Source organism: Hemiscyllium ocellatum, chromosome 2, assembly GCF_020745735.1.
Source record: "Hemiscyllium ocellatum isolate sHemOce1 chromosome 2, sHemOce1.pat.X.cur, whole genome shotgun sequence".
Classification (NCBI taxonomy): domain Eukaryota; kingdom Metazoa; phylum Chordata; class Chondrichthyes; order Orectolobiformes; family Hemiscylliidae; genus Hemiscyllium; species Hemiscyllium ocellatum.
In genome coordinates, this window is record NC_083402.1 from 101,700,953 (window position 1) to 101,728,797 (window position 27,845).

Here is a 27,845-nt window from a genome sequence, read left to right on the forward strand (position 1 = left end):
ATTGAAATTCTACTCTTAAGTTTCAAAATAAATTTGATAACAATGTCACAAGGACTTAACATGGTATAGTTGACTTTGGGCAGTAGTATGAAATTACTAATATCAGACCAACTGCTGTTAAACACTGTATCAGTGGGGGTGATGTATAATGAAAGGCTGAACAATAATTTCTTCCATCTGTTTGCAGATACAGAAAAATATTTTATTCTCACATAATTTATCCAAAACAATAATATCCATCGTCAGAGTCATCTTTGGATTCTTTATTGATAGATTCAGTGTTAAGTGAATCTGTTGTTACACATTCATCTGAGAAGGGATCGAGGTCAGAAGGTGTGTAGTCACCTGGCAAGTCATCAGCCAGTGTGTCCAGGTAACTTCCCACTGAGATTTCATCAAGCCCATCACTGCCATCTTGCAGGCTGTTCCAGCTGCCTTGGAGTGAAGTGCTCTGGCTTTCTGCCAAGCTATAGAGACTGCTCGTCAAGCTGCTCCCCCTGCTCGTCATGTTGCCTTTCTCCTCTATTATCCACTTGATCGATTCAATACCTTCATTTATGGACAATAACTGATGCATCAATTTGACATCAATTGCCCTGAGGCGAGCCTGACACAGAGTGAGAAAAATAAATCAGTTTATTATATTACTTAATGCCTCTTAAGAGTATAAACAGTATGCAGAAATTTCTCCGAGCCACAGCTGAAGTTTTACATTACATTTTTGACATTTTGTCATTTCAATGCTTTAAGTTTGACCTTGGTTTCCCTTTTAGTATTTTTTGGCATCATTTACAAAACAATCTTGTGGAAATAGGACAACTTCAAACAATAATACAAAATATACAATCCACAGAGTCCGACTGTGTTTATATTCCCATAGCCACCGAATTACTGAAGAATGCATCATCTGCTGAAAGACAAATTTTATTTGAACCTATTTAACTGTGAAATGAAAAAAAATTCTGGGCCATTTGTTCAAGCTCCTGTCTGCTGGAAATAGAGCAGTAGCACCCCTTAAAAGTGTGAGGAACATTGCACTGTGACATAGATTGCGATGTCATTTCCCCTGGGATCTGTCACTTTGTACCTGCAATACCCTCCTTAAATCAGTTGGTCCAACCATTTAGAATGATACTAAATGCACAAGAATCTTAAGGGCTTCTACTTGCATCAAATTGACTGGAATGTGTTCTACTTGTGCACTTACTGGTATAAACCCTTGCATACTGAATTATAAGATTTTACCAGCACAGAAAAAAGGCCATTTTGCTCATCATGTCCACATTGGGAAATGAAAAATCACCTAGTGTAATTCCTCACCTTCTCCCTGCACATTCTACCTGTTCAAACAACCAGCAAATTCTTTTTGGAATACTCCGATTGAACTTATCTCCACCACAATTTTTGGCAGCGCATCCCGGACCCTAACCACTTGCTGCATGAACAAATATTTTCATGTTGCCAATGTGCTCTTTACTTTGCCAACTGACCTGTGCTGATCTTCTGAAGTGCTGCATACTGCCCTCTAACAAAAAAATGCAAATCATGTTTGGTCATTGTACTAACTCATTATTACCCCCATCCTATTAATTCCACAGTCTCTCCATTCCCTACCTGGTCATCAAATGCTCCCTGCACTCCTTACTGTATATAAAAAAAACTTCTAAGGATGTTAACATGAAAGACTGATTAGTGATTACATTTGTTTTTAAGCAAGGTGCTTTATCACTTTCTTGGACAGCCAGCTCCTGGGATAAAAGAGGTAATGAGTCGGATCTTGAATTGGCCCTGGAGGCTGGAACAGGACTGTGTGGACTTTGATATTGCCTCATCAAACAGGGTGGGAGAAGGTAGGTAGTCTAAAACACAGTCACCTCCAGTTCAATGTGTGCAGAAATTAAAGATTCATTTTTAAATGCTGGAAATTTTTTAAAGCAGGAAATCTTGCTCTGAAATGAGTGCAATTCATTTAAGCTGGCCAATTCGCCAAGTCTGATGTGCTGCCTGCTCTCTTCTACAAAGGAGGGACATAATGTCTTCAGCCTGCCTTTGCTGCAAGTGCTCTGCAACCAACCATTATTCCCCACCATCTCTATGCCACAGATGCTTTGTCAACTTTTCCCCTCCCTGCACTCCTTAAACTACTGGTGACGCTCACCCCAGACAGTGAATGCTGAGCCTTCCTGCAGCCTAATTAGTCAAGAATACATACTGAGGCCAAGAAATCCATCAATCAGTTGAACAAGCTTTGCTTCAAGGGGAATAGTGCTTGATTGTCAACTCTTTCTCTCTGATCAATTCTATCAATTGGACAATGTTCAGTTACATGGATATGTAGGATTCAATTGCTTGCAGTTTCTACTATTGATACCTTGAAGGTATGGATAATAGCAATATTTAGGTAAATAGTTTAATTGTTGTTAATGTTTAGTTAACTTTTATATAAGCATAACATTTAAAGGAAGTGGAGAGTTATGAATGAATGAATAAATAAATGAATTGATTTAAAAAAAATAATTTAACATATCTTATTGTTCTGATCGGGTTTGTTCATTCTGTACACAGCGTATAATTGATGAATGGACACAGAGGTTGTGCAGCTTGACATGGAGCAGATGAAGGGAACATATGGCTAATTGAGGGGCATTATTTTGCACTACGAGTACAAGGTTCCATGGGAGGAGGTTGTGGGCTAAAGGGCTTAGTCTGGCCTGCAGGCTAAGGAGCCAGGGGCTGTGGTGGGGCAGCGGTTAGTGAATTCCAGAACTGGGGTCCTTGCTATCACACTTCTGTGGAATCTCCCTGATTCATTGAAAATTTTGCATCACAATTTCGTGAATCTCCCCTCGACCACATCCCCTGTCACTACCCTCTTTATTAGTTTGTAGCCCTGGGTAGTTTGAGAAAAAGTTCCCACTCTAACACCACACAGACTGCAGTGTTTCAAGATGACAGCTCACCAATACCTTCTCAAGGATTTAAACCTGGAGTTTCTGGCCCAGAAGCAGCATCACTAACTACTGCTCCACAAGGACCTCTCTGCAGACCATTGTCTAACCAGCCTAAATCTTATGTGATACTGGCCTGACAACCCAACACTTCAGATATTTGATTTTAATCCAATTTCATGCATATTATGCTTTAGACTGATGAATTTAAAACACCAAGAGTTGAGTGGTTTCCCAAAATCATGCAAAACTGGAAAAAATATATCAATAGGGTGAGGCCTGGCCTGGCAATCTTAAATCACAAAGAATGGTGCAAAGTGATACCATATTAAAATATTCAGCTTAGCTCCTTGGAGACTGATACAAAACAGTCCATCTCAGTTTAAACTGCAAGTGGGAAGACTTAAGACAGGCTGGATTTATGGCTAGAGTTCTCTTGTAAATGCTTACGTCTCACTTGAGTTAAACTTAGATTTTGAGGGTTAAAGTTCCCCTTGGTGCAGCAGCATCAGATACCATCTGTGAATGGCTAACAGCAGTGTTCTCATGAACTTCCAGTCCCAGCAAGTTGATGTGGAAATAGGGATTTCACTTGTTGCAGCCAAAACATTTTTTTTGTTATCATTTTCTGTTTTTTAACTTTTGTTTCATGTCAACTAAGGGGAAAATTCTGCTAAATGGCCCACTGAAATTGGTGCACCACCCAATTTAAAGCTAAACAGACACAAAGTTCCAAGTTCAAATCCTAACACACATTGTGAACACACGGTGTTCACTGATACCTCCCTGCATTCACTAATCTTCTAGGAGTAAGTGGAGTCAGATTTGTAGGGGACCACTGTCCTGGTTTGAAAGTTGTGAGTTGATTGGTTATTGAGCAGCTGCTGTTAGAGACTATGTTATCAGCCTCAGTAATTTAAAAGAAAATGTACACTTCTAAAGTAGCACAGGGAAAGTGAAATTTCACAGGCATTGGGGAGAAAACTGAATGATCAGAGGGTGAAAATTTTCAACTTGCTATTAGCTTACAGTTTAGAGCTAATCATACAAGAAACTTATGTTCTACCTGGCTTAAATTTTGCTTAAGAGTGATTTCATTAAAGGTATGGCAAGGGAGCTCTGCCCCATGTGCTGCACAGCCTGCAGCACGTGGAAAATCTTAGCTGCTCAGTGCAGTCTGGAAGACAACACTTGCAGGTTTGATTAGCTTGAGCTCCAGTTTTTGGAGCTTGAGCATGGTTGCAGTAATGTGGACAGCACAATTCTAGATGTGGTTGCAACCCCTTCCCTCAACATAAGGAAATGTAGCCAGAGGGCAAATGGGTCACCATCAGTCAGGAGGATGACAGGCAAGAAGTCATTAATTTATCACTTTCTATCAAACTTTCTATTCCCAGCTACACTATGTTATCATGTTGTCTAACTTAATATCACCACCAAATATGATAATGTCAGAAATCGGCATGTTCAGCTACATGGTCGGCAACATTCACAAGTCCTTGATACTGAAGCAATCCATGTATAAATGTTAAAAATCACACAACACCAGGTTATAGTCCAACAGGTTTAATTGGAAGCACCAGCTTTTGGAGCGCTGCTCCTTCATCAGATGGTCCAAATCATGTATCAATGAATCATAAATGCAGTGAGACCTGGACAATACCCAGCTGTGGGTTGGCAGTCTGCTAGTGAGATTTGTGACTCTAGTGCCAAACAATGACCAACAAGGGAAGATCTAACCATCACCTCTTGACACTCAGTGGCATTACCATCACCAACCCCCCCCCCATTATTCTCCATTTTGGGTTACTACTGACCCGGAATTGAACTGGGCTAACTATATAAATATTGTGGCTATAAGAGTAGGTCTGAGGCTGGGAAAATTGTGGAGATTAACTCACCTCCTGACTCCACAAAGCATGAGCACCATCTACAATGCACAAGTCAGGAGTGTGCAGGAATACGCCCCACTTGCCTGAATGAGTACGGCTCCAACAACACGCAAAAGTGGATGTCATCTAGGACAAAGCAACCTGCTCGATTGGCACCACAGTCACAAGTATTCAAACATCTACCACCGATGCTCAGTGGCAGCAGTGTGTTGTATGTTTTCTTCGTCAGATATTTCCTCACCTACGTTTCTCTTTTAGTATGCTGCGTACAATTCTGATTGCTCTTCTATAGAAAGGATGATGTTAAACTTGTGAGGGTGCAGAAACGATTCACAAGGATGTTGCTAGGACTGAAGGGTTTGAATTACATGGAGAGGCTGAATAGGGTGGTGTTTTTGTCTCTGGGGCATGGGAAGCTGAGGGGGTTACCTTATACAGGTTTATAAAATTATGAGGGGCATAGATAGGGTGAATAGACAAGCTCTTTTTCCTCGAGTGGGGGAGTCCAAAACTAGAGGTATAGGTTTAAGGTGAGGGGAAAAGATTTAAAAAGGACCTGAGGGCTAATGTTTTCATGCAGAGGGTGCATGATATGGAACAAGCTGTCAGAGGAAGTGCTGGAGGCGAGTCCAATTCCAACATTTAAAGGACATCTGAATGGGTATATGAATAGAAATTATTTAGAGGAACATGGGCCACATTCTGCCAAATTGGCAGATTGGGATGTCTGGTTAGTGTAGACAAGTTGCACTGAAAGGTCTGTTTCCATACTGTATGACTCTAAAACAGGAAAGTCCCAGACTGCAAGTCATTCAAAGACAGATTTTTTTTGTTTTGCATATAGTTTGAGTAAAAGATTTTGGGGGAATGGGAGTGATTTAGCTTATATTAAGAGGGAGTTGAAAGTGAAGGAGAACAATGGTGGTACGAAACACATTAGTGAGGTTACAGAAAGGCATTTCTGCAGCCATATATGTGACTCCAGGATGTGTTGCCTCTCTAGGGTCAGTCTCAACCATGTGACTGAACAGCTGCAGGGCATTCTCAAGGGAGGGGGTGAATGGTTAGAGATTGTGCTTCACAATAAGACCAACAACATAGGGAGAAAAAGGGATTAGGTTCTGCAGCAAGAATTTGTCAGAATAACTGATTAAAAAGCAAGACCTCTTTTATGGATTTCTCTCAATGCGACATGCTAGTGACCATTGAAATGGGGGGATAGCACAGATGAATGTGTGGCTGAAGATTTAGAGCAGGAAATTTAGATTCTTTTAAATTTATTGACTTTAGATTCTTGGATTACACAGTCTGGGGAAGGTAGGACATTTAAAAGTCTGATAGTTTACACTTTAACTAAAATGGAACATACATATTTCTGGTTTGCTTGTGTGGTTTGGCAGGGGTGTGGGTCACTGAGTACAAGTACAATTGGGGGTTAGGCATAGACAAATATAGAAGGAAAAAACAAGTAGTCTGGAAAACAGAGTGTACAAGGTTCAGTTAAGGCACAAGCGAGCAGGACAAGGCTGGAAGGCATTTATTTTAATGTAGGAGTCTTGTGAGTAAGGCAGGTGAGTTGAGTGTGTTGATTGACATAAGACGTGTGGGGTGTGATATCACTTCTATCAAGGAGGCATGGCTGAGGGAGGGGCAGGACTGGCAGCTCAATATTCCATGGTATAAAATTTTCAGGCAAGTTAGGGAGCACTATAGAAGACGAGGTGATATGGCAATATTGATAAAGGAGCCAATTGCTGCACTAAGAAGGGATGATACCCTGGATGGCTTTTCATTTGAGGCCATATGGATCAAATTTAAAACAAAAAGGGGGTAATCGAATTGTTAGGAGTGTACTGTCAACTTCCAAACAGTGAGAGATAAAAGGGCAGATATACACGCAAATTTCAGGAGTGCAAAAATAATTGGGAAATAATAGTAGGGGATTCAACTTCTCTAAAATTAATCAGGATACACAAAGTGTGAAAGGCTTAGAGAGGCCAGAAATTTTAAAATGTGCCCAGGAGAACATTCTCAGACTGCTGTAGAAATTCCCACAAGAGAACTGGCCCTAACTTTAGGGAATAATACAAGGCAAATGGAAAAACTGTCAGTGGAGTCAGTGATGGCGACAATAAGTTTAAGATTTCAGTTATTGAAGGAACAAGATAAAAAATTACAGAAATGAAGCTTTATAATTGGCTCAGGTTGATTTTAATATGATAAAGATCTGACCAAAGCGGGCTGAGATAAATTACTTGTCAAAAAATCTGCATCAGGACAGTCATTCAAAGAATAAATAGTGAAAGTGCATGTTCAACATGTTCATGTAAAAGTAAGGTATGCAACGCAACCAATAAGAGAATGGATGTCATGGGATGTACAGGATTGGATAAGGAAAGAAAGAGAAGCTTACACCATATACCAAAGCAGTGGATGCCCTACATGAGTAGACGGAGTATGGTGGGGAGGCTACTCATAAAAAAAATTAGGAGTGAAGGGGAGTATAAAAAAGTACTGGCAGGTAAAATAAAGGAAACTCTGAAGGGATTTTGTAAGCATATTATGGGAACAAGGATACATGAGTATCTTGCATCTGCATTCACTTTGGAAAAGTATGATGTAGGCCTGGAATCAGAAAGAGGACCATGAAAGTTTTGAAAAAGTTAGCATTGAGAGGGAAGAGGTATTAGTGGCTTTAGCAGGTTTAAAATTGGATAGTCCCTTGGCCCAGATGGACTTATCCCAGGCTGCCATGGGGAGGCAAGGGAGGAGATTGTAGGGCTTCTGACATTAATTTTCAAATCTTTTCTGGCTACAGAAGGGGTACTAGAGGACTGGAGGCCAGTAATATTTACAAAGGTTCAAGGTCAGAAGTCACACAACACTAGGTTAAAATCCAACAAGTTTATTTGAAAGCACAAGCTTTCAGACTGCTGCTTCTTCATCAAATGAAGTGCAGAGAAACATATAGACACAGAATTTGTAGCAGAGAGATCAAAAGATCATATGAATAGTGTGAGTGCGATGTCAACAGGTTGAATAATAAGTCTCTGCAGATGATCAAAAGTGTCAAATGGTGTGAGTAAAATTTGATCATCTGTAGAGACTTATTTTTCAACCTGTCAACACTATTTGTATGATCTCTGTGCTATAAATTCTGTGCCTATGTGCCTCTCTGCACTTCACCTGATGAAGGCGCAGCATTCAAAAAGCTTGTGATTTTGAATAAACCTGTTGGACTATAACCTGGTGTTGTGTGACTTCTAACCTTGTCCACCCCATTCCAACACCAGCACCTCCATAAGAAGATTTAGCCAGAACTGTGAATGTTGGAAATCTGAAAGAATAAAAGTAAACGCTAGAGGAGCTCAGTAATCAGAGTTAACTTTTCAAGTTCAGTTGTGTTTTGTCAGAACTCCAGATGGATTAGATTCCCTATAGTATGGAAACAGGCCTTTCAGCCAAACAAGTCCACACTAACCCTCTGAAGAGTAACCCACCCAGACCCATTCTCCTACCCTACATTTACCCCTGACTAATGCACCTAACACTACAGGCAATTTAGCATGGCCAATTCACCTGACCTGCACATCTTTGGATTGTGGGAGGAAACATGTAATGTCACTCCATCTTTTGAAAGTAGAGATGATGCCTGATTCATTGGAGTACAGTCATTTGAAAAGTGATGTCTGTCCAGTAATCCTGTCCAGGCTAGCTTGAAACACAGTATTTAAAAGTTGTGCTCAATGGTTCCTCACCTTTTTGGCTGTTCTGCATATAAAATGCACTGGGAAATCATCATGGTTTCATTTGTTCATTCCCCATATTATCTTTCTACATCAAAGCAACAGCTGTCAGGCAAAGTTTTATATAATTACAGTTATTTCTCCTGAAGCAATACAAGAATGGACCATTATCGTTTAGCTATAATAGACATTACTTCAAATAATTGGTCTCAACATATTGAACTAAATATAAAAAGAAATATCTTTGTTTCATCAGAGCTAAGGCAGGTCACTGTCTAAATGCACAGATCCAAGATAATTAGGTTCTCCATAAGATACTACTAGGGATAGAAGTTTATATTATATTGATAACAATGTTCCAGTGGGAGTGAGGATGGATGAATGTTCTGGCATTTTATCTGATTGTCAAATATAATCAGTGTAGTTTTGTGCAGAACCTCCCATTCAAAGGGTGTGGCAGAGTTCATGCTAGGCTGTATTTTAAGGATTATGTGTAGTTTATAGGCTTGATAATATTCTCTCAATTTATGTTTTTCATGTTCCTAATAAATGTGTACATATGAGCTTCCTTAAAGGTTAACATTTTTTATGCATTTGTACTCTAAATATGTTAGATTATCAGTTGAATAATTGATGACATGTCTTACCATGTACTAAGATATCAAGGTACACATACAACTAAGCTAAAATGTTTTATACTGTAATGTAAGAGAAATCATTGAAATTTTCTGAGTGGCATTATTTTTATTCACATAGAACAAAGAACAGCTCAACAACAGGCCCTTCAGCCTACGATGACTACGTCAACACAAAATGCTTTTCTAAATTAAAATCTTTTGCCTTTACATGTATTCCCCACGCGCTGCCAATTCATGTATCTGTCAAGATGCCTCTTAAGCATTGCTATTGTATCTGCTTCCACTCCCTCCACTGGCCATGCATTCCAGGCACTTGCCAACCTCTGTAAAATAACTTGCCTCTCACATACCGTCTAAGCTTTCTTCTTTTGCTTTCAACCTATATTTCCAAATAATTGACATTTCTACTCTGAGAAAAAGATTCCAACTATCTATTCTATCCATGCCTCTCATAACTTTGAAAACCTCTATCAGGTCACTCCTCAGCCTTTGACATTCAAGTGAAAAACAAACCAAGCTTGTCCAATCTCTCCTCATAGCTAATACCCTCCATATCAGGCAAGATCCCAGTAAAACTTTTCTGTACCATCTCCAAAGCCTCTATATTCTTTCAGTAGCGAGACAATCAGAACGCTACACAATGTTCCAAATATAGCCTAACTAAAGTTGCATCATGACTTGCCTATTGATATATTCCACACCCCATCCAATGAAGGCAAGCATGGCATATGCTTTCCTGACCACCTTATCCACTTGCGTTGCCAGATTAAGTAAACTGTGGATGTGTACACCAAGATCCCTCTATATGTTAATGTTTCTAAGGGTTCTTCCAAATACAGTATACTTCTCTCCTGCATTAGATGTTCCAGCGTAAATCCCATCTGCCATTTCTCCACCCAAATCTCCAGCCTATCAATATCCTGTGGCAATCATCCTCATTCACCGCAGTTTCCCCAATCCTTCTGCCATCTGCAATCTTACTAATCAGACCACCCACATTCTCTTCCAAATCATTTATATATATAATCACAAACAACAGAGATCCTAGTACTGATACCTGTGGAACACCACTGGTCACAGATCTCTAGTCAGAGAAAACACCTTCCACTGTTACTCTCTGTCTTCTATGACCAACCCAGTTCTGTATCTATCTTATCAGCTCACTGTGAATCCCACACATTTTCACCTTCTGTATCAGCCTACAATGAGGAATTTTGTCAAAGGCCTTGCCTATGTCCCTGTAGACAACAGGGGTGACATTGTGGCTCAGTGGTTAGCACTGCTGCCTCACAGCACTATGGACCTGGGTTTGTTTCTGCCAACAGGTGACTGTGTGGAGTTTGCACATTCTCCCCATGTCTCTATGAGCGATCTGGTTTCTTCCACAGATTAGGTGGATTGGCCGTGCTAAATTGTCCATCATGTCCAGATGTGTACAGGCTATGTGGATTAACCATTGGACTGCAGTATTACAGGGTTAGGGTGGAGGGTGGATTTTGGTGGGACGCTCTTTTCAGGGACAGTGTGGACCTGATAGGCAAAATGACCTACTTCCATACTATAGGGATCCTGTGATTACTATGACATTCACTGCCTTGACCCCAATCACCTTTCTGACTTCATCAAAAAACTCAATCAAATTTGTTAGATACGGTTTTCCCTGCACAAAGCATGTTGCCTATCGCTAATCAATCCATATTTATCCAAACTTGAGTAAATTCTGTCTCTAAGAATCTTTTTCAGTAACATCCTGACATAAGGCTCACCAGTGTGTAATTTTCTGAGTTATTCCTATTGCCCTTTAGATTAGATTCCCTACAATGTGGAAATGACCTATTGGTCCCACCAGTCCACACCGACCCTCCGAAGAGTAATTTACCCAGACCCATTTCCCTCTGACTAATGCACCTGACACTATGGGCAATTTAGCATGGCTAATCCACCTGACTGGCACATCTTTGGATTGTGGGAGCACCCAGAGGAAACCCACACAGACATGGGAGAATGTGCAAACACCACACAGACAGTTGCCCGAGGCTAGAATTGAATCCGGGTCCCTGGCGCTGTGAGAGTGTAGTGCTAACCACTGAGCCACCACACACCCCTTCTTGAACAAAGGAACAACATTAGCTATTCTCCAGACCTCTGGAACCTCTCCTGAAATTGAACAGAATACAAAGATCTCATAGAAGGCTCTAGCAATTTCCTCCCTTGCCTCCTTCTGTATTTTGGAATAGATCCCATCAGACCCTGGAGATTTCTCTACCTTAATGCTTTTGAGAACCCCCAGTACCTTCTCCTTTTTACACTGACATGCCCTAGAATATCAATGTACCCTTCTCTAGATTCACCATCCACCATGTCCTCCTCCTTTGTGGTATTTGTGAAGGACCTCACCCACTTAGATTCATAGAGTCACAGAGCATAGAAACAGGCTCTTTGGCCTACCATGCTGACCAACAAACAGTAAAGTACAATAATCCCATTTACTGCACTTGGTACATAGTCTACTATGCCCGAATGATTGCAAATATTTTTATTGGGTGATTGAGATAACACCTATCAAAAGCATTAAAAAACAACCATACACACATAATCACTGGCTATCTTGCAGTGTGCCGGTTTTCGCCAAGGCTCTGAGAGGGTACAGCAGTAAATGACAGCCAGTTCAACTTTAGGTGCAGATGCATGGCAGAGAATTGGGCAATATAATGATGCTTTCCACCAACTCCAAAGCCAAGAAACATTGGATCCTCAGCCAGTGAAGTTATCCCTTTGCCAACAAGGATCAGAGTGGTTAGACTTCAATGCCTAAAATCTAGATCAGTGACATAACTGGAGAAAGTCTATTTGGTACATAACTTTGGTAAGGGCACTTGTATGGGCACCTTGTGGGAGTGTCAGAAGCAGTGAAATGGTGCCAACTTGATTCACACAGCTTTACCAGCTCATAACATTCACTGCCTGAACTACCCAAAGTTTGCAACAAAAATATTTCAAATGTTTGGCTTTGCACATAAATTCCTTACTTTGTGCTCAAATGGACCTATCCTTTTTGGAGCTACCCTCTTGCTTCTTATATATATATATATATAAAAGACCTTGGGATTTTCCTTGATCCCATTTGCCAAGATATTACGTGGCCCCTTATTGTCCTCTTAGCTCTTTGTTAAAGTTATTTATGCTTTTGTCTTTCTTGAGGCACTTCTTCACATTATAACACATGCAATATTTTTCTTTGTGTGGTATTTAACAGTACGAACTACGATGTAATTATATGTTAGTAAAGTCTTCGATTCTTTGGCTCTTCTAAATGAAGATTAATGCTTAGTGCACAAAATTACAGGTGGTGCCATGTGATGCTTATTACTCTGTTACTGAGTGTCAGCAAGTTTTTTTTATTAGGAGTAGACAGAATGTTTAGAGAGATTCAATCTACACTGGCTGCCAGCCCTTACACTGCAGTGTAAATTTGATGGACTGCTGCATGGTTATCTTGTGTCGACAGGGGAAGAGTGGACTTTTTTTTTAAAAATGTATTTTTGCTCTGTTTTCCTTTTCCTTCCCCCTTCTTCACTTTGGAGATATGAACACTTTGTTCTGGTTTGATTGCAATATGATTGCACAGGCAATAGTTTCGCTCTGGCATCATATTCACATTCCTCAGAGGTGAACTATGGCAATGAGTGTCAGTAAACTATAACCATAGATTGAAGGCCTGCTGAACTTCCTACTGCTCTTCCCTGCAACTTTAGCATTGGGCAATTAGAATATCAACTGCACCATCAATTCCAGACAACATGTTGAAGTGTGCCAAGTTTACAATTTCAATATGAAAGTTGTAGTCGTTAAGTGAATGTATTATCAATGTGCATGGGAATATTACGCCGTTATGTGCATTCAAATCTAAATACCCCTGGTCAGAATTTCAATGGCTGCCTTGTGGTCCTGCCACCAGTTCCAAATCAGTTTTTGCAAGCCCCCAACTGTGTGTAGAATCTATGGAGTGGAAGGGGGCATAATGATGATGTCACAGTATTAGCAATCTAGAATCTCAGAACATTCTGGAATTAAATCCTATTACAGAATATAGTGAAATCTGAAATTTAAATAAAAGGTGGCCAATGTCAGTCAGATAACCATCAATGACTGTTAAAAACTTGGTACACTAAAGGTAAGGAAAACTGCTGACAAACAGTTACCTGACTCAAAATGTTAACTCTACCTTCCCACAGATCCTGCTGAGTTTCACCAGCAATTTTTGTTTATGTTTGAAGGAATTCTGCTATGCATCCCCACTGTAGCCTACATGTGACTCTTAACTATCCTCTGTAATGGCCAAGCAGGCCATCACTTTAAAGGCAATTAGGGATGCCACCCCAGCCAGCAATACCCACATTCCCTGAATGAATAACTTAAGAAAACTTAAGAAAAACCTGCCTTTCTGAGCAGATGGTCTAATCAGAGCTCAGGTGGCTTAGCAGTGTCACCAACAGAGATGGCAGCTGAAGCTGGAAACTAAAAGAAAGGGTGTTGACATCTTCCACTTCCCTCACAAGTAAGTAAGATGTTTCCTTGTCTAGCTCTTCTACTGCTGTATCTGTGGCAACCATATCCACTGACACGCCCATCATGGGCTGAGGAGTGACACAAAAGAAGATTTACTCTGGGGAGCTATGTGAATGTATCTGGGGTTAACACGGCTCTCAATTGGTTTATTAATTGGACTAAATGGCCTCCCGCCTTTGGTTAGTGGGGACCCCAGCTGGTGCTTTATCATTGCACCCATTGTGATAAACCCTGGCGGCAGGGTCAGATTGGGTGCTATTGTGATGCCATGTGACCACCCCTCTCACCTCACAGTCCTTCTCCAAAACTCTGGGAAAATTCAAGCCCAAATGTTATATAAAGGTTGGGTAAATGAAATGATGCAGTTGAATTCTCTGACTCTGAGGACCAGCTAGTCACAAATATTCATTATACACCCTACTGACTGCACGCTGTAAGGATTCCATTTGTTCTCAGTCACATGTGCTTTGATGATACAACCTTCCACACAAATGCTTGTGGTAAGTTTTCCTTTTCCTCAATCATGAATTCTATCCAGGGGCAGGATTTTCACCCATATCCAGCTGATTTCTTGTACCCCCGTTCTCATGCCTTCCCCTTCCTCCCACTGTCTTCACACCTCCCCAGTCTCCATATTCAATGGATCATTTTCTATCGTTTCTTGCAAAATGCACCAAACGCATTATCCCATCCCCTTGTCAAGTTTCCGAGGGACCACTCTCTATGCAATACCCTCATCCATTCCTCCATCACCTCTAAGCCTAATCTCTTTCTCAAGGCATCTTTTGATACAAACAGGAGATGTAACACTGCCTTTTCACTGTCTCTCACCCTCCAAGATCACAAACTCTCCTAGCTGAAACATTGATTTATTCGGGCTTCTTTTGATTTAGTTTACTGTATTCATTGCTCACATGCTGCAGAAGTTGCTTCTCCTGCCTCCATTCACATTGAGGACTCAGGTGTGGAAGTTGTGAGCAAAACTGAGGACAATAAACTAAGCTAAAGGATCAGCGAGGTGGTAAGCCAAGGAGAGGCTGCAGGTAAGTGTGCAGATTACGAAACCAGTAAGGCTTCAAGTTGGACAGTCAGGTAGCAAGGGAGGCCATTCCAAAATGGCCCAGATCAGTTCACGTGTAACTGAATTAAACCAGACTGGAGGCTGCAGTAACTGACTGATATTAAACCCAAAACACCATAAAGCAAGGTAATGTTAAACAGGGACTCACTGTGCTAAAATAGTCAAGAAGCTGTGAACAGTTGTACACATTATCAATGTTCCATGCTACCTGTGCTCATCTCTGTGATCTTAAATAGGGAACTATTAAGCTTCAATACAACTGGTGTTGTTTCATCAATTTAAATTAAATGGCAATGGAGGTTGTGGGGTTTCAGCAGGATCAGCATTCCCGTACAGCAGCATGGTATCATCTATAAAAGTCTCAGTTTGTGTGAGAAATCATAAACATACTTTCCATGGAAAGTTTTCATTCACCTAAGTGTCAGCCCTGCCACACTTGCTTCTGAAACACAAAGGTTACAGCTCAAGTCCCACTCTACAGCTTAAGTTTAAAAAAAATGAAAGGTGGACACTCAATCACAGCACCGGGGGAGCACGCCCCCGCTAAAGATACCATCTATCAGATGAAATATTAAACCAAGACCTTATGTATCTGTTCAGATGGATGCAAAATATTCCACGGCACTATTTCAAAATAAAGATGGGGATTTCACTCCCATGTCTTAGCCAATATTTATTCTTCAGTGAACTGCACACAAAAGAAAATTAAGTTGTCATATGATATTGATGCTTGCAGGAGCTTGCTGGGCACAACAGTGACTACATTTCAAAAAGTACTGTATTGGCTGGAAAGTACTTAGAGATATCTGGCGGTAGTGAATGATACTATGTAAATAGAAGTGCTTCTCAATTAATCTTGTAGATTTTGTAAATAATGCCATTATGCTGATTGCTGCTAAAACTCAGAGCAAGATGTCAAGGGAGAGCAGCATGGTGACTCAGTGGCTAGCACTGCTGTCTTACAGCTCCAAGGACCTGGGTTTGATTCCACCTTCGGATCACTGTGTGTGTGAAGTTTGCACATTCTCCATGTCTGTATAGGTTTCCTCCAGATGCTCTGGTTTCCTCCCACAGTCCAACTACAGTCGTGGAGCTGTACATCATGGAAACAGACCCGTCAGTCCAACTCATTCACGCCGTCCAGATATCCTAAATTAATCGAGTTCCATTTGCCAGCATTTGACCTATATCCCTCTAATCCCTTCCTATTCATATACCTTTCCAGATGCCTTTTAAATATTATAATTGTACCAGCTTCCACCACTTTGTCTGACAGCTCATTACATATATGCACTACCTGCTGGTGTGAAAAGGTTGCCCCTCAGGCTCCTTTTAAATCCTTCCCTTCTCATGTTAAACCTATGCCCTTTTGTTCTGGACTTCCCTAGAGAAAAAACCTTGACTATTCACCCTAACCATGCCCCTCATGATTTTATAAACCTCTATAACATCACCCCTCATCCTCCAATGCTCTAGGGAAAGAGCCCCCATCTATAGCTCAAATCCTCCAACCCTGAGAACACCCTTGTAAATCTTTTCTGGACTCTTTCAAGAGACCAAGAGTACACACAATATTCCAAAAGTGGCCTAACCAATGTCCTGTACAGCTGCAACATGACTTCCCAACTCCTATACTCAACCCACTGACCAATAAAGGAAAGTATACGAAACACTTTCTCTTCCACTATCCAGTGTACCTGGGACTCCACTTTCAAGAAACTATGAACTTGCACTCCAAAGTCTTTTTTCAGCAACACTCCCCAGAACTTTACCATTAAGTGTATAAGCCCTCCCCTGACTTGCTTTTCAAAAATGCAGCACCTCACATTTTACTAAATTAAACTCCATTTGCCAGTCCTCAGACCATTGACCCATCTGATCAAGGTCCCGTTGTACTCTGAGGGAACCTTCTTCGCTGTCTGCTACTCCACCAATTTTGGGGTCATCTGCAAACTTACTAATCAGACCTCCTCTGTTCACATTCAAATCATTTATATAAATGACAAAAAGCAGTGGACCCAGCATAGATCCTTGAGGCGCATTGCTGATCACAGGCCTCCAGACTGAAAAACAACCCTTCACCGCTACCTTCTGTCTCCTGCTGTCAAGCCAGTCCTGCATCCAAATATGTGCAGGTTAGCTGGTTTGGACATGCTAAATTGCCCATAGCATCCAAGGATATTTAGGCTAGGTGGGTTAGCCATGGGACATGCAGGGTTACAGGGATTGGACAGAGGGGTGGGTTTGGGTGGTATCCTGTTCAGACAGTCAGTATGAACTCATGGGCTGAATGGCTTGCTTCCACATTGTAGGGGTTCTATGATCTAAGTCAAATAAAATAAAGGCAATAAATTACTCAAAATTTGTCAATTATGATTATCATTCATTGGTGGTTTAATGATTGTGATTCAGTTGTAAATTAGAAACATTAGTTTTTTTTGCACATTAAGACTGCTTCAAATAAGAACCGAAATTTGTCCTAACATTTTATTTTTTGGTAAACACTACTCGTCTGTTCTTAAACTCTGCTCTGAGGAGAGTTGGCCAATTTGTCATATAGTTAGAACTAAATAGAAACTAGTTTGTCCAACAGAGCCATCATACAAATTTCTTGAAATGGATTCTTAGTCTAACCTAGCTTTACATCTTTAAAGCATGTCTTGTTCTTAACATCAGCATTTGTAAACAGGATATTAGCCAACGTTAGTGGACCAGCTTATAACTTGAGTCTCCACTGAATCGTTTATTTGAATAAAAGCCCTATTGGCTCCTGAATAGTATTTATTGAGTTCTACTTAAAAGTGAATATTAGTTGAATAAATTTGATAGTATGAATTCTTTCATACCTCACTGAGCAATAAATGCTAGTCCAGACAATGGGGCCCACATCTCCTGAATTAATTTAAAAATCTTAATGCTATAAATTGAAATCGGCTTTGTAGGTCATGTCCTGACAGATCTAATGTAAGCTTTGCAGGGAGGTGGCAGAGGTTGGCGGGGGGGGGAGCAAGGGAAGTGTATGGGGTCTTCGACTGCCTTCAATTTGTTACTATCTCGGAGGCCAATTGAGAATACTTTGTCTTGTTTTTCTTGATGAACAACACTAGTCATGAGAGAAGACAGCCACAGGGGTGGCACGGTGGCTCAGTGGTTAGCACTGCTGCCTCACAGCACCAGGGACCTAGGTTTGATTCCTGCCTCAGGTGACAGTCTGTGTGGAGTTTGCACGTTCTCCTCGTGTCTGCTCCTAATTTGGAGATACTGGGGTGTACAAAGTTAAAAATCACACAACACCAGGTTTTAGTCCAACAAGTTAAATTGGAAGCACACTAGCTTTTGGTGCGATGCTCCTTCATCAGGTGATGTGAAGGGCTCAATTGTAACACAGAATTTATAGCAAAAATTTGCATTGTGATGTAACTGAAATTATACATTGAAAAATTGATTGTCTGTTAAGCCTTTCATCTGTTAGAATACAGTGATAGTTTCACTTCTTTCATGTGTAAATCACAAAACCTTTTTTTTAAAGATGCATTCTCGGGTTAGCTGTTCACAATGGTGATAGCTAGACAATATGTTGAAGGTGTTAGTCCCCTGTGTTCTCTGTCTATGACCTGATGTTTAGATTGATTCTAATCTAAAAAGTGAGATAACAGAGTTTTACATAAATTCATGCAGTTTTTGAGCTCAGACTTCTACATGAATGTATGCAGTTTTTTGAGCAAAGTGCAATGTAACTCTGCAAGTGCAAATTCACCACACAAAATATATGTGTGCATGTGGGTCTTTGTCTGTCTGTGTGTGTCTGTCTGGGGTGGGGGTTATGAGTGTGAGAAAATATGTGTGTGTGTGTGTGTGTGTGTGTGTGTGTAGTGAGTGCAGAGTGTCTTAAGTCTGTGAGGGGGTGCATGTGTGAGTGTGGGAGTGTGTGTGTCTATAAGGGTGTGTGTGGGTGTCTGTGTGCGTGTCTGTGTGTACCTGTGTCTATGTGTATGTGAGAGTGTGTGTGTGTAGGAATATCTGGGTGCGTGTGTAGTGCAATGGTGATCACCTGTAATGTGACATGAACCCAAGGTCCCGGTTGAGGCTCTCCCTATGGGTACCGAACTTAGCTATCAGCCTCTGCTCAGCCATTTTCCTTTGCTGCCTGTCCCGAAGTCCACCTTGGAGGATGGTCACCCGAAGTTCCGAGGCTGAATGTCTTGGACCACTGATCCAGAATATGTTCCCTAAGGTCAGGGCACAGAATATTGCTTCCCAGTGAGCCCGGTCCTAGTCTAACTTGGGAAATTGCTGCTTGATCCCAGAGGTTCCCGGCCATTGTCAAGGAGACGACAATTAGTCTCACATGGCATGCTCCACTCATGTCACTGGTGATGAGCAATTGGAGAAATGAGAGTTGGCGTGGAAAATAGTATCATTTTCATCAGAATTTGGTCAGATCCAGTGACTATCCTCCTCATAATGACCATGCACCCACCTCACGGTGACCTTCTATTCCTCATTCTACCCACACAGTGACAATCCAGTCTCTTCACAGAGACTGTGGAACGCTTCACAGAGACCGTCCACCCATTTACAGAGATCATCCAACCCCCTCATAGTGACTGTCCAGAACTCCCACAATGATCATTCACTCAACCCTTATAGTGACTGTCCATTTCCCTCACAGTGACTGATCAAAGCTCTCACATTGATCATTTACTCTCCTCACAGCAACAACCCAGTATCCCTCTGTGACTGTCCCATCCCCCTCACAATCATCATCCATACCCTCCAGTGACCATCCAAGCCCCCTCACAGTGACTCTCCACCCTTACAGACCATTCACGGCTCCTACACTGACCATTTAAGACCCCCATAGAGTTTTAACCTTCCTGACAGTGACTGTCTGCTCCCTCTTCATTGTGAAACCATCATTCTCAACTAACTCATCCTTCACTGAATTACGAGTAAAAAATGAAGTCTGCAGATGCTGGAGATCACAGCTGCAAATGTGTTGCTGGTCAAAGCACAGCAGGCCAGGCAGCATCTCAGGAATAGAGAATTCGACGTTTCGAGCATAAGCCCTTCATCAGGAATAAGAGAGAGAGCCAAGCAGGCTAAGATAAAAGGTAGGGAGGAGGGACTAGGGGGAGGGGCGTTGGAGGTGGGATAGGTGGAAGGAGGTCAAGGTGAGGGTGATAGGCCGGAGTGGGGTGGGGGCGGAGAGGTCAGGAAGAAGATTGCAGGTTAGGAGGGCGGTGCTGAGTTGAGGGAACCGACTGAGACAAGGTGGGGGGAGGGGAAATGAGGAAACTGGAGAAATCTGAATTCATACCTTGTGGTTGGAGGGTTCCCAGGCGGAAGATGAGGCGCTCCTCCTCCAGCCGTCGTGTTGTTGTGTTCTGCCGGTGGAGGAGTCCAAGGACCTGCATGTCCTCGGTGGAGTGGGAGGGAGAGTTAAAGTGTTGAGCCACGGGGTGATTGGGTTGGTTGGTTCGGGCGGCCCGGAGGTGTTCTCTGAAGCGTTCCGCAAGTAAGCGGCCTGTCTCACCAATATAGAGGAGGCCACATCGGGTGCAGCGGATGCAATCGATGATGTGTGTGGAGGTACAGGTGAACTTGTGGCGGATATGGAAGGATCCCTTGGGGCCTTGGAGGGAAGTGAGTGTGGAGGTGTGGGCGCAAGTTTTACATTTCCTGCTGTTGCAGGGGAAGGTGCCAGGGGTGGAGGTTGGGTTGGTGGGGGGTGTGGATCTGACGAGGGAGTCACGAAGGGAGTGGTCCTTGCGGAACGCTGATAGGGGAGGGGAGGGAAATATATCCTTGGTGGTGGGGTCCGTTTGGAGGTGGCGGAAATGGCGGCGGATGATACGTTGTATGCGGAGGTTGGTGGGGTGGTAGGTGAGAACCAGTGGGGTTCTGTCTTGGTGGCGGTTGGAGGAGCGGGGCTCAAGGGCAGAGGAGCGGGAAGTGGAGGAGATGCGGTGGAGGGCATCGTCGATCACGTCTGGGGGGAATCTGCGGTCCTTGAAGAAGGAGGCCATCTGGGCTGTGCAGTGTTGGAATTGGTCCTCCTGGGAGCAGATGCGGCGGAGACGAAGGAATTGGGAATATGGGATGGCGTTTTTACAGGGGGCAGGGTGGGAGGAGGTGTAGTCCAGGTAGCTGTGGGAGTCAGTCGGTTTATAATAGATGTCTGTGTTGAGTCGGTCGCCCGAGATAGAAATGGAAAGGTCTAGGAAGGGGAGGGAGGAGTCTGAGACAGTCCAGGTGAATTTCAGGTCGGGATGGAAGGTGTTAGTAAAGTTGATGAACTGTTCAACCTCCTCGTGGGAGCACGAGGCAGCGCCAATACAGTCATCGATGTAGCGGAGGAAAAGGTGGGGGGTGGTGCCAGTGTAGTTGCGGAAGATGGACTGTTCCACATATCCTACGAAGAGGCAGGCATAGCTGGGGCCCATGCGGGTGCCCATGGCAACTCCTTTAGTTTAGCCCTCCACCGCATCTCCTCCACTTCCCGCTCCTCTGCCCTTGAGCCCCGCTCCTCCAACCGCCACCAAGACAGAACCCCACTGGTTCTCACCTACCACCCCACCAACCTCCGCATACAACGTATCATCCGCCGCCATTTCCACCACCTCCAAACGGACCCCACCACCAAGGATATATTTCCCTCCCCTCCCCTATCAGCGTTCCGCAAAGACCACTCCCTTCGTGACTCCCTCGTCAGATCCACACCCCCCACCAACCCAACCTCCACCCCCGGCACCTTCCCCTGCAACCGCAGGAAATGTAAAACTTGCGCCCACACCTCCACACTCACTTCCCTCCAAGGCCCCAAGGGATCCTTCCATATCCGCCACAAGTTCACCTGTACCTCCACACACATCATCTATTGCATCCGCTGCACCCGATGTGGCCTCCTCTATATTGGTGAGACAGGCTGCTTACTTGCGGAATGCTTCAGAGAACACCTCTGGGCCGCCCGAACCAACCAACCCAATCACCCCGTGGCTCAACACTTTAACTCTCCCTCCCACTCCACCGAGGACATGCAGGTCCTTGGACTCCTCCACCGGCAGAACACAACAACACGACGGCTGGAGGAGGAGCGCCTCATCTTCCACCTGGGAACCCTCCAACCACAAGGTATGAATTCAGATTTCTCCAGTTTCCTCATTTCCCCTCCCCCCACCTTGTCTCAGTCGGTTCCCTCAACTCAGCACCGCCCTCCTAACCTGCAATCTTCTTCCTGACCTCTCCGCCCCCACCCCACTCCGGCCTATCACCCTCACCTTGACCTCCTTCCACCTATCCCACCTCCATCGCCCCTCCCCCTAGTCCCTCCTCCCTACCTTTTATCTTAGCCTGCTTGGCTCTCTCTCTTATTCCTGATGAAGGGCTTATGCTCGAAATGTCGAATTCTCTATTCCTGAGATGCTGCCTGGCCTGCTGTGCCTTCACTGAATTACAACTAACTTAAGCATGGCTGACCCAGGATAATAGATACTGAAGTGCATATCTACTTTTTGAAGATAACTATGCATACAGCCTGGTTCAAGCTTGGTTTTGCTGTACAGCACATACTGTTTTCATACTGAACCATGGCTTATAGCACACCCAGCTCTTAAAATGTAACAATTGTTAAAATAATAACAAAAATTATATCAATCAGATGTAGCTAAATATTCACATTCTCCATCGAATATCAGCTTCTTTTTTTTGCACCAAGATAGACAATTTCCATGAATTCTCCAACTGATTGTTCAATTAGTATTTTGTGCTCTGTTTACATTTAACAGGACTGTAACTGAATCTATTCAAACTCCCTGGTGTCAAAATGCTTAAACATCCATATTTTATTCCAGTTAACTCATAAAACCTTCTGACAATTTGTATGGTTGAATGAATCCAGCAAGAGTGAGGCTGAAGAGGGGAGAGAAGAGTGCAGTACAATAAACCACTTTGGGACTGCAGGAAGAGAGCTGTGTCTGTCGTATAAGTTGTGAATGGGAATGATACTCAGGATCCTATGCCACCAGCTAAAATTAGTTTCAGCTGAAATGATTTACATGCAGGACATGCCACATGCCCCACACCCCTGAGTTACCTTTTACAGCAGATTATCACTTCTACACACTGAAATTTGTTTAAGTTATAGGTTTTGATCGAAAAGCTAGACTAATCTTTACTGTCTCACTCTGCTTAACTTCAAGTGTCTCCCTTGCGTGAATACAGCGTAGGAGAAGGCCATTCATTCTACTATTTTTATGCCAGCCTCCCTCTAAGAGCCACTCATCTAGTTCCACTCGCTGTCTTTTCCCCTGAGTTACTCAATTCCATTTTGAAAACTGACTGAAGGCAGCACATTCAAATCCTGACCTTGTTCCTCTTCATGCTCCCTCTAGCTCTTTCGCCCTATTGTCCGAATTCAGTGCTTTCTTGTTTGCAACTGTTCTGCCAGTTGGATCAGTTTCTCCTGATTTACTTTGTCCACATGAGAATGGGACCAAGTGAGTGCAATTCTATACACAAGCAAGCAAGAACCTACATAATGTCTTTCCACTTATGGCCTTGGGACCTCTTGAAAGTGCATCACAACCAATAATTTAATTTTGTATAGCAGACACTGTTTTTGTAGTCAGATTCTTGTATTGTAAGCACGTGAACTCCATTTCACCAACATCTTCTATTTTCTAGTATATGCCATTTGACTGTAGGTATGCTGATCCTTTGCATCAAGCAAAGGCAGATTCAAATGAATGCCAATACAAAAGTGCTACTAACGTCGTGGAGTTACATGATGGCCCAGGTGATGTAAACGTGAATGCCTTGATGAAAGTCTGACACTGGTTTGAGTTCACATGGTTACAACGTAACTCCAAAATTTTGAATTGGGACTCATTTGAATCTGCCTTTGCTTGATGCAAAGATTCAGCACACCTACAATCAAGTGGGATATGCTAGAAAATAAAAGAAGTTGATGAAATGGAGTTCACATACTTACGATACAAGTACCTGACCACAATAACAATGCCTGCTACACAAAATTAAATTATTGGTTGTGATGCACTTTCAAGAGGTCCAGATCGGAAAGACACTATATAGGTTTTTGCTTGCTTGTGTATTGAATTGCACTCACTTGGTCCTATTCTCATCTAGTTAGTCATAGCTAGAATCCCCATTGCTCTGTCTGATGCTCATCTGTGGGCCTCTGATATTTTTAATCTACATGCTGCCCCTCAGCAACTTCATTCATAAACACAGCCTTTGCTGCCATATTTATTGAATCGTAGAGTACAGAAGATGCCCTTTGGCCCATTGAGTCTGTATTACCAAAAAATATACCACTGCCAGCATTAGTCCTACTTTCCTGCACTTCGCCAATAGCCTTGAATGTTGTGACACTTCAAGTGCTTATCCAAATGGGTTTAACAGTTGAGTTTGCCCACCTCAACTACCTTCCCAGTTACCACATTCAGACCACACCATGCTCTTGTTGAAAAAGGTTTTCTCAAATCTCCTCTCAAACTTCTGCCTTTCAGTTTAAAATTATGCCCCTTGTAATTGACCTTTCAACTAAGGGGAACATCAGTTTTCTATTTACCCTGTCAATGCAAGCTCATGACAACCAGCTCTATCTCTCTGTGACTTCTCATGACCTTTCCAATTTCTAAGTTGTCCAGCCTCCTTGTCCAGCATCTAGTACTGGCTGAGTAGAGATTTCCAGACCTGAAGCCATTGATTTTGGTTCCGTGGCTGATTCTGACTATTTTTTTCCTTTTTTGTTCATGATATGTGGCATAGACCACATTAATTGCCCATCCTTAATTACCCTGCAGGTGGTGGTGAACTGGCTTCTCAAATCTCTGAAATTTGTGTGGTGTAGGCAGACTCAGGGAGCTGTCAGGAAGAGAGTTCCAGGATTTTCACCCAGAAACAATAAAATGTTTTCCAGTTAGGATGATGTGTGGCTTAGAGTACAGCTTGCAGGCAGTGGGATTTTCATATATCTGTTGCCCTTGTCTTTTTAGATAAGATTGTACATTTGGAAGGTGCTGTCCTAGAAGTCTTGCTGGGTTACTCCAGTGCATTTTGAGAGGATACACACTGCTGCCTCTATGCATCCATTGTGAAGGAATGGTGGAGGTGGCAGATTAAGTTCAAATTCAGTGGGCTACTTTGTCCTAAATGGCATCATGATCCTGGAGCTGGAATCATCTATATCTGCATTTTTTTTTAGCCTGGCTTCCTGACTATTTCTGATTTTAATTGCAATTTTGTTGATGGCCATACCATGTACTAGTGAGGCTCCAAAGCTCTGGAATTTCTTCCCTAAATCTCTGACATTGCTTTTCCTTTTCTCCCTTCAAATTTTTTTTTGACAATTGTCCTCATAGCACTTTATGTGGTTAGGTGTCATGTTTTGGCTTCAAAATATTCTCATGATGCACCTTATGACACTTTCTTGCATTAAAGCTGCTATATAAATGCAAGTTGTTTCTCTACTTCTACTTTTAGGATCTCAGTTCAGATTCACCCAGATTGAGGTTAGAGTTTAGATAATTTTGTGAGTATGGATTTAAGATTTTCACATAAAGATACTTCTGCTGGGGGTGGGTGCAGTCACGTTGATTAGATTAGATTCCCTTCAGTATGGAAACAGGCCCTTCAGCCCAACAAGTCCACACCGACCTCCCCAGAGTAACCCTCCCTGACCCATTCCCCTATATTTACTCCTGACTAATGCACCTAACACTAAGCGCAATTTAGCACAGCCAATTCACCAGACGTGCACATCTTTGGATTGTGGGAGGAAACCGGAGCACCTGGAGGAAACTCATGCAGAGACGGGGAGAATATGCAAACTCCATACAGCCTTAGGCTGGAATCAAACCCAGGTCCCTGGTGCTGTGAGGCAGCAGTGCTAACCACTGAGCCACCGTGCTGTCCCATTGTTGAAATAAACTACCAGGAGCTTCACTCTGCATCCAGTGCTGTTAAGGTGTTTGAACTTTGACACAAACTTTGATTATCCAAACGTTAAAGTATTTCATGTTCTCAACAAATTTCCTTTAATTTAATGCTTTTTATGCAAAAATGTATATTTTTTAAAAAATGGGTTATTTTAAAAATCAAAATGGCTAAGAAGCCTTTTGCACTTTATTAAAAAGAGGGCTATTCATACTTTAAACATCCAGATAATTAAATTTTGAGAAAAAAACAGAAGATAGTTCCTGATTGAATGAAAAGAAGAACTGTGGATGTTGTAAATCTGAAACAAGAACAGAAATTGCTGGAGAGACTCAGCAGATCTGGCAGCATCTGTGGAGAGAAAAACAGAGTGAAAGTTTCAGGTCCAGTGACCCTTCTTCAGATAGAAATTGTTATCAAGTCTTTGTCATGTCCATTGCTGGTCAAGCCAACATGTTGCCCATTCCTAATTGCCTTGAACTGAATGGTTTGCTATGGTCATTTCAGATGGGCAGTTAAGATCCTCTCGCACATATTGCTGTGGATCTGGAATCACATGTAGGCCAGGCTTATAAGGACAGGTTATTTCTGTAATCAGACCAGTTTTTAAAACAACTGATGACAGTTTCATGGTCACCATTTTTGAGACTTGTGTTATATTCCACATTTATGAATGCAATTCAATTTTGGTCGGCTGCTATCTGGGATTTCGGTCCACACTGTTATACTACTACCTGGGCTTCTATTGCCCAGAGAAAATTATAATGTCTTTTCACAATAAAACATTATATAATTATTTTACAACACTGTGAGATCTGAACCCTGAAACTCTAGATTACAGTAATAAAGGCAAAATGCTGCGGATGCTGGAAATCTGAAATAAACACCCCTTGATTACCAGTCCCGTGATGTTACCACCAGACCAGTGTCTCCCCATCTACCACCTAGAAATGAAATTATGTACCACCCATCCAAAAAAAAGTTCCAAAAATTGATTCAATACAAAATAATAAATTATTCTCTTCATCGTGATCTACAGAGAAAATGTTGCAGCTTCCACATAGATTTACGCTGCTGACATTTCGCTTCCGCATTTTGGCAGAAAATACAATATCATCTGCCCACACTGCGCTCATATTGTACTGAGCAGGCGAGAGAAAAAAAAAACGAAGTTCTTCTGGGCACTTCGTTTTTAATTTTTTTCAGTGCATTGGTTGACATCCAGTGTCCTGCAAGCCGCGGTCACTGTACACGGTCAGTAAGCTAACGCGTACTCCAACACTTACCATGTCTCTCTTCAATATCTGAATCTTAGTCTCCAGTCTCTCCAGCGCGCTGCAGTTAGTTAGTGTCCCCGTGTTAGAAAGAGCGACTTTCTCTTCCTTGTACGGGCCCTGCTGCTTCTCCCGCAGTGACCGCAGCAGGCTCTCAGGAATTTTCCGTCCCATCTTGCTCTCTATCTCCTTCAATTCGGGCAGAACACACTCCTCCATCCTCGCATTAATTGTACAAAGTGGAATGCTTTCCAAGTGCCCAATCGATCCACAAATTAATTGCAGCCTTTCAGACAGACTCCACGCAGCATCGATCTGGTGAGTTGACTAAACTTGCACCAAAAAGCCTAAAGGGAATAAATGACTTTATATGTGTCGGAGTTCACGGTCAGTGGACAGCTCGATGTGGTTTGACTCGGTTGAGGACACGATTCCACCGGGTTAAAGACAAAGTTGACATCAAAACAGGAGAGTGCAGCGGCCTTTCTACTTTCAGACATTGCCCTGGCAAAAGTTTGTGAATTAATTCATTCCGTATTAAGGTACAATAACTGCCTGGGAGCCGATTGCTGCAAATGAAACTATCACACAGTTTAGTATGTGAGCTGACCTTGGTGTGTCTGTGTTTCTCTGTGACACCACCTCCCGACCAGAAACACTAGAACAAACCTACAGGTGAATAATGTGCAGAGACCACCCCCTTACCGTAATCTGAACAGTGCAACGGCGCCTTTTTTC

At 42.5% G+C, this 27,845-nt stretch overlaps 1 protein-coding gene across 1 annotated transcript; it reads right to left on the reverse strand.

The window, feature by feature from the left end:
* Window positions 1-180: 180 nt before the first annotated feature.
* Window positions 181-27,784, reverse strand: LOC132824445 (leucine rich adaptor protein 1-like). Its single transcript, XM_060838955.1, has 2 exons — window positions 27,120-27,784; window positions 181-607 (listed from the first exon to the last, which is right to left on the reverse strand). Exons 1-2 carry the CDS (start codon window positions 27,324-27,326, stop codon window positions 218-220), a joined length of 597 nt encoding a protein of 198 aa, XP_060694938.1. The 5' UTR covers window positions 27,327-27,784; the 3' UTR covers window positions 181-217.
* Window positions 27,785-27,845: the final 61 nt, after the last annotated feature.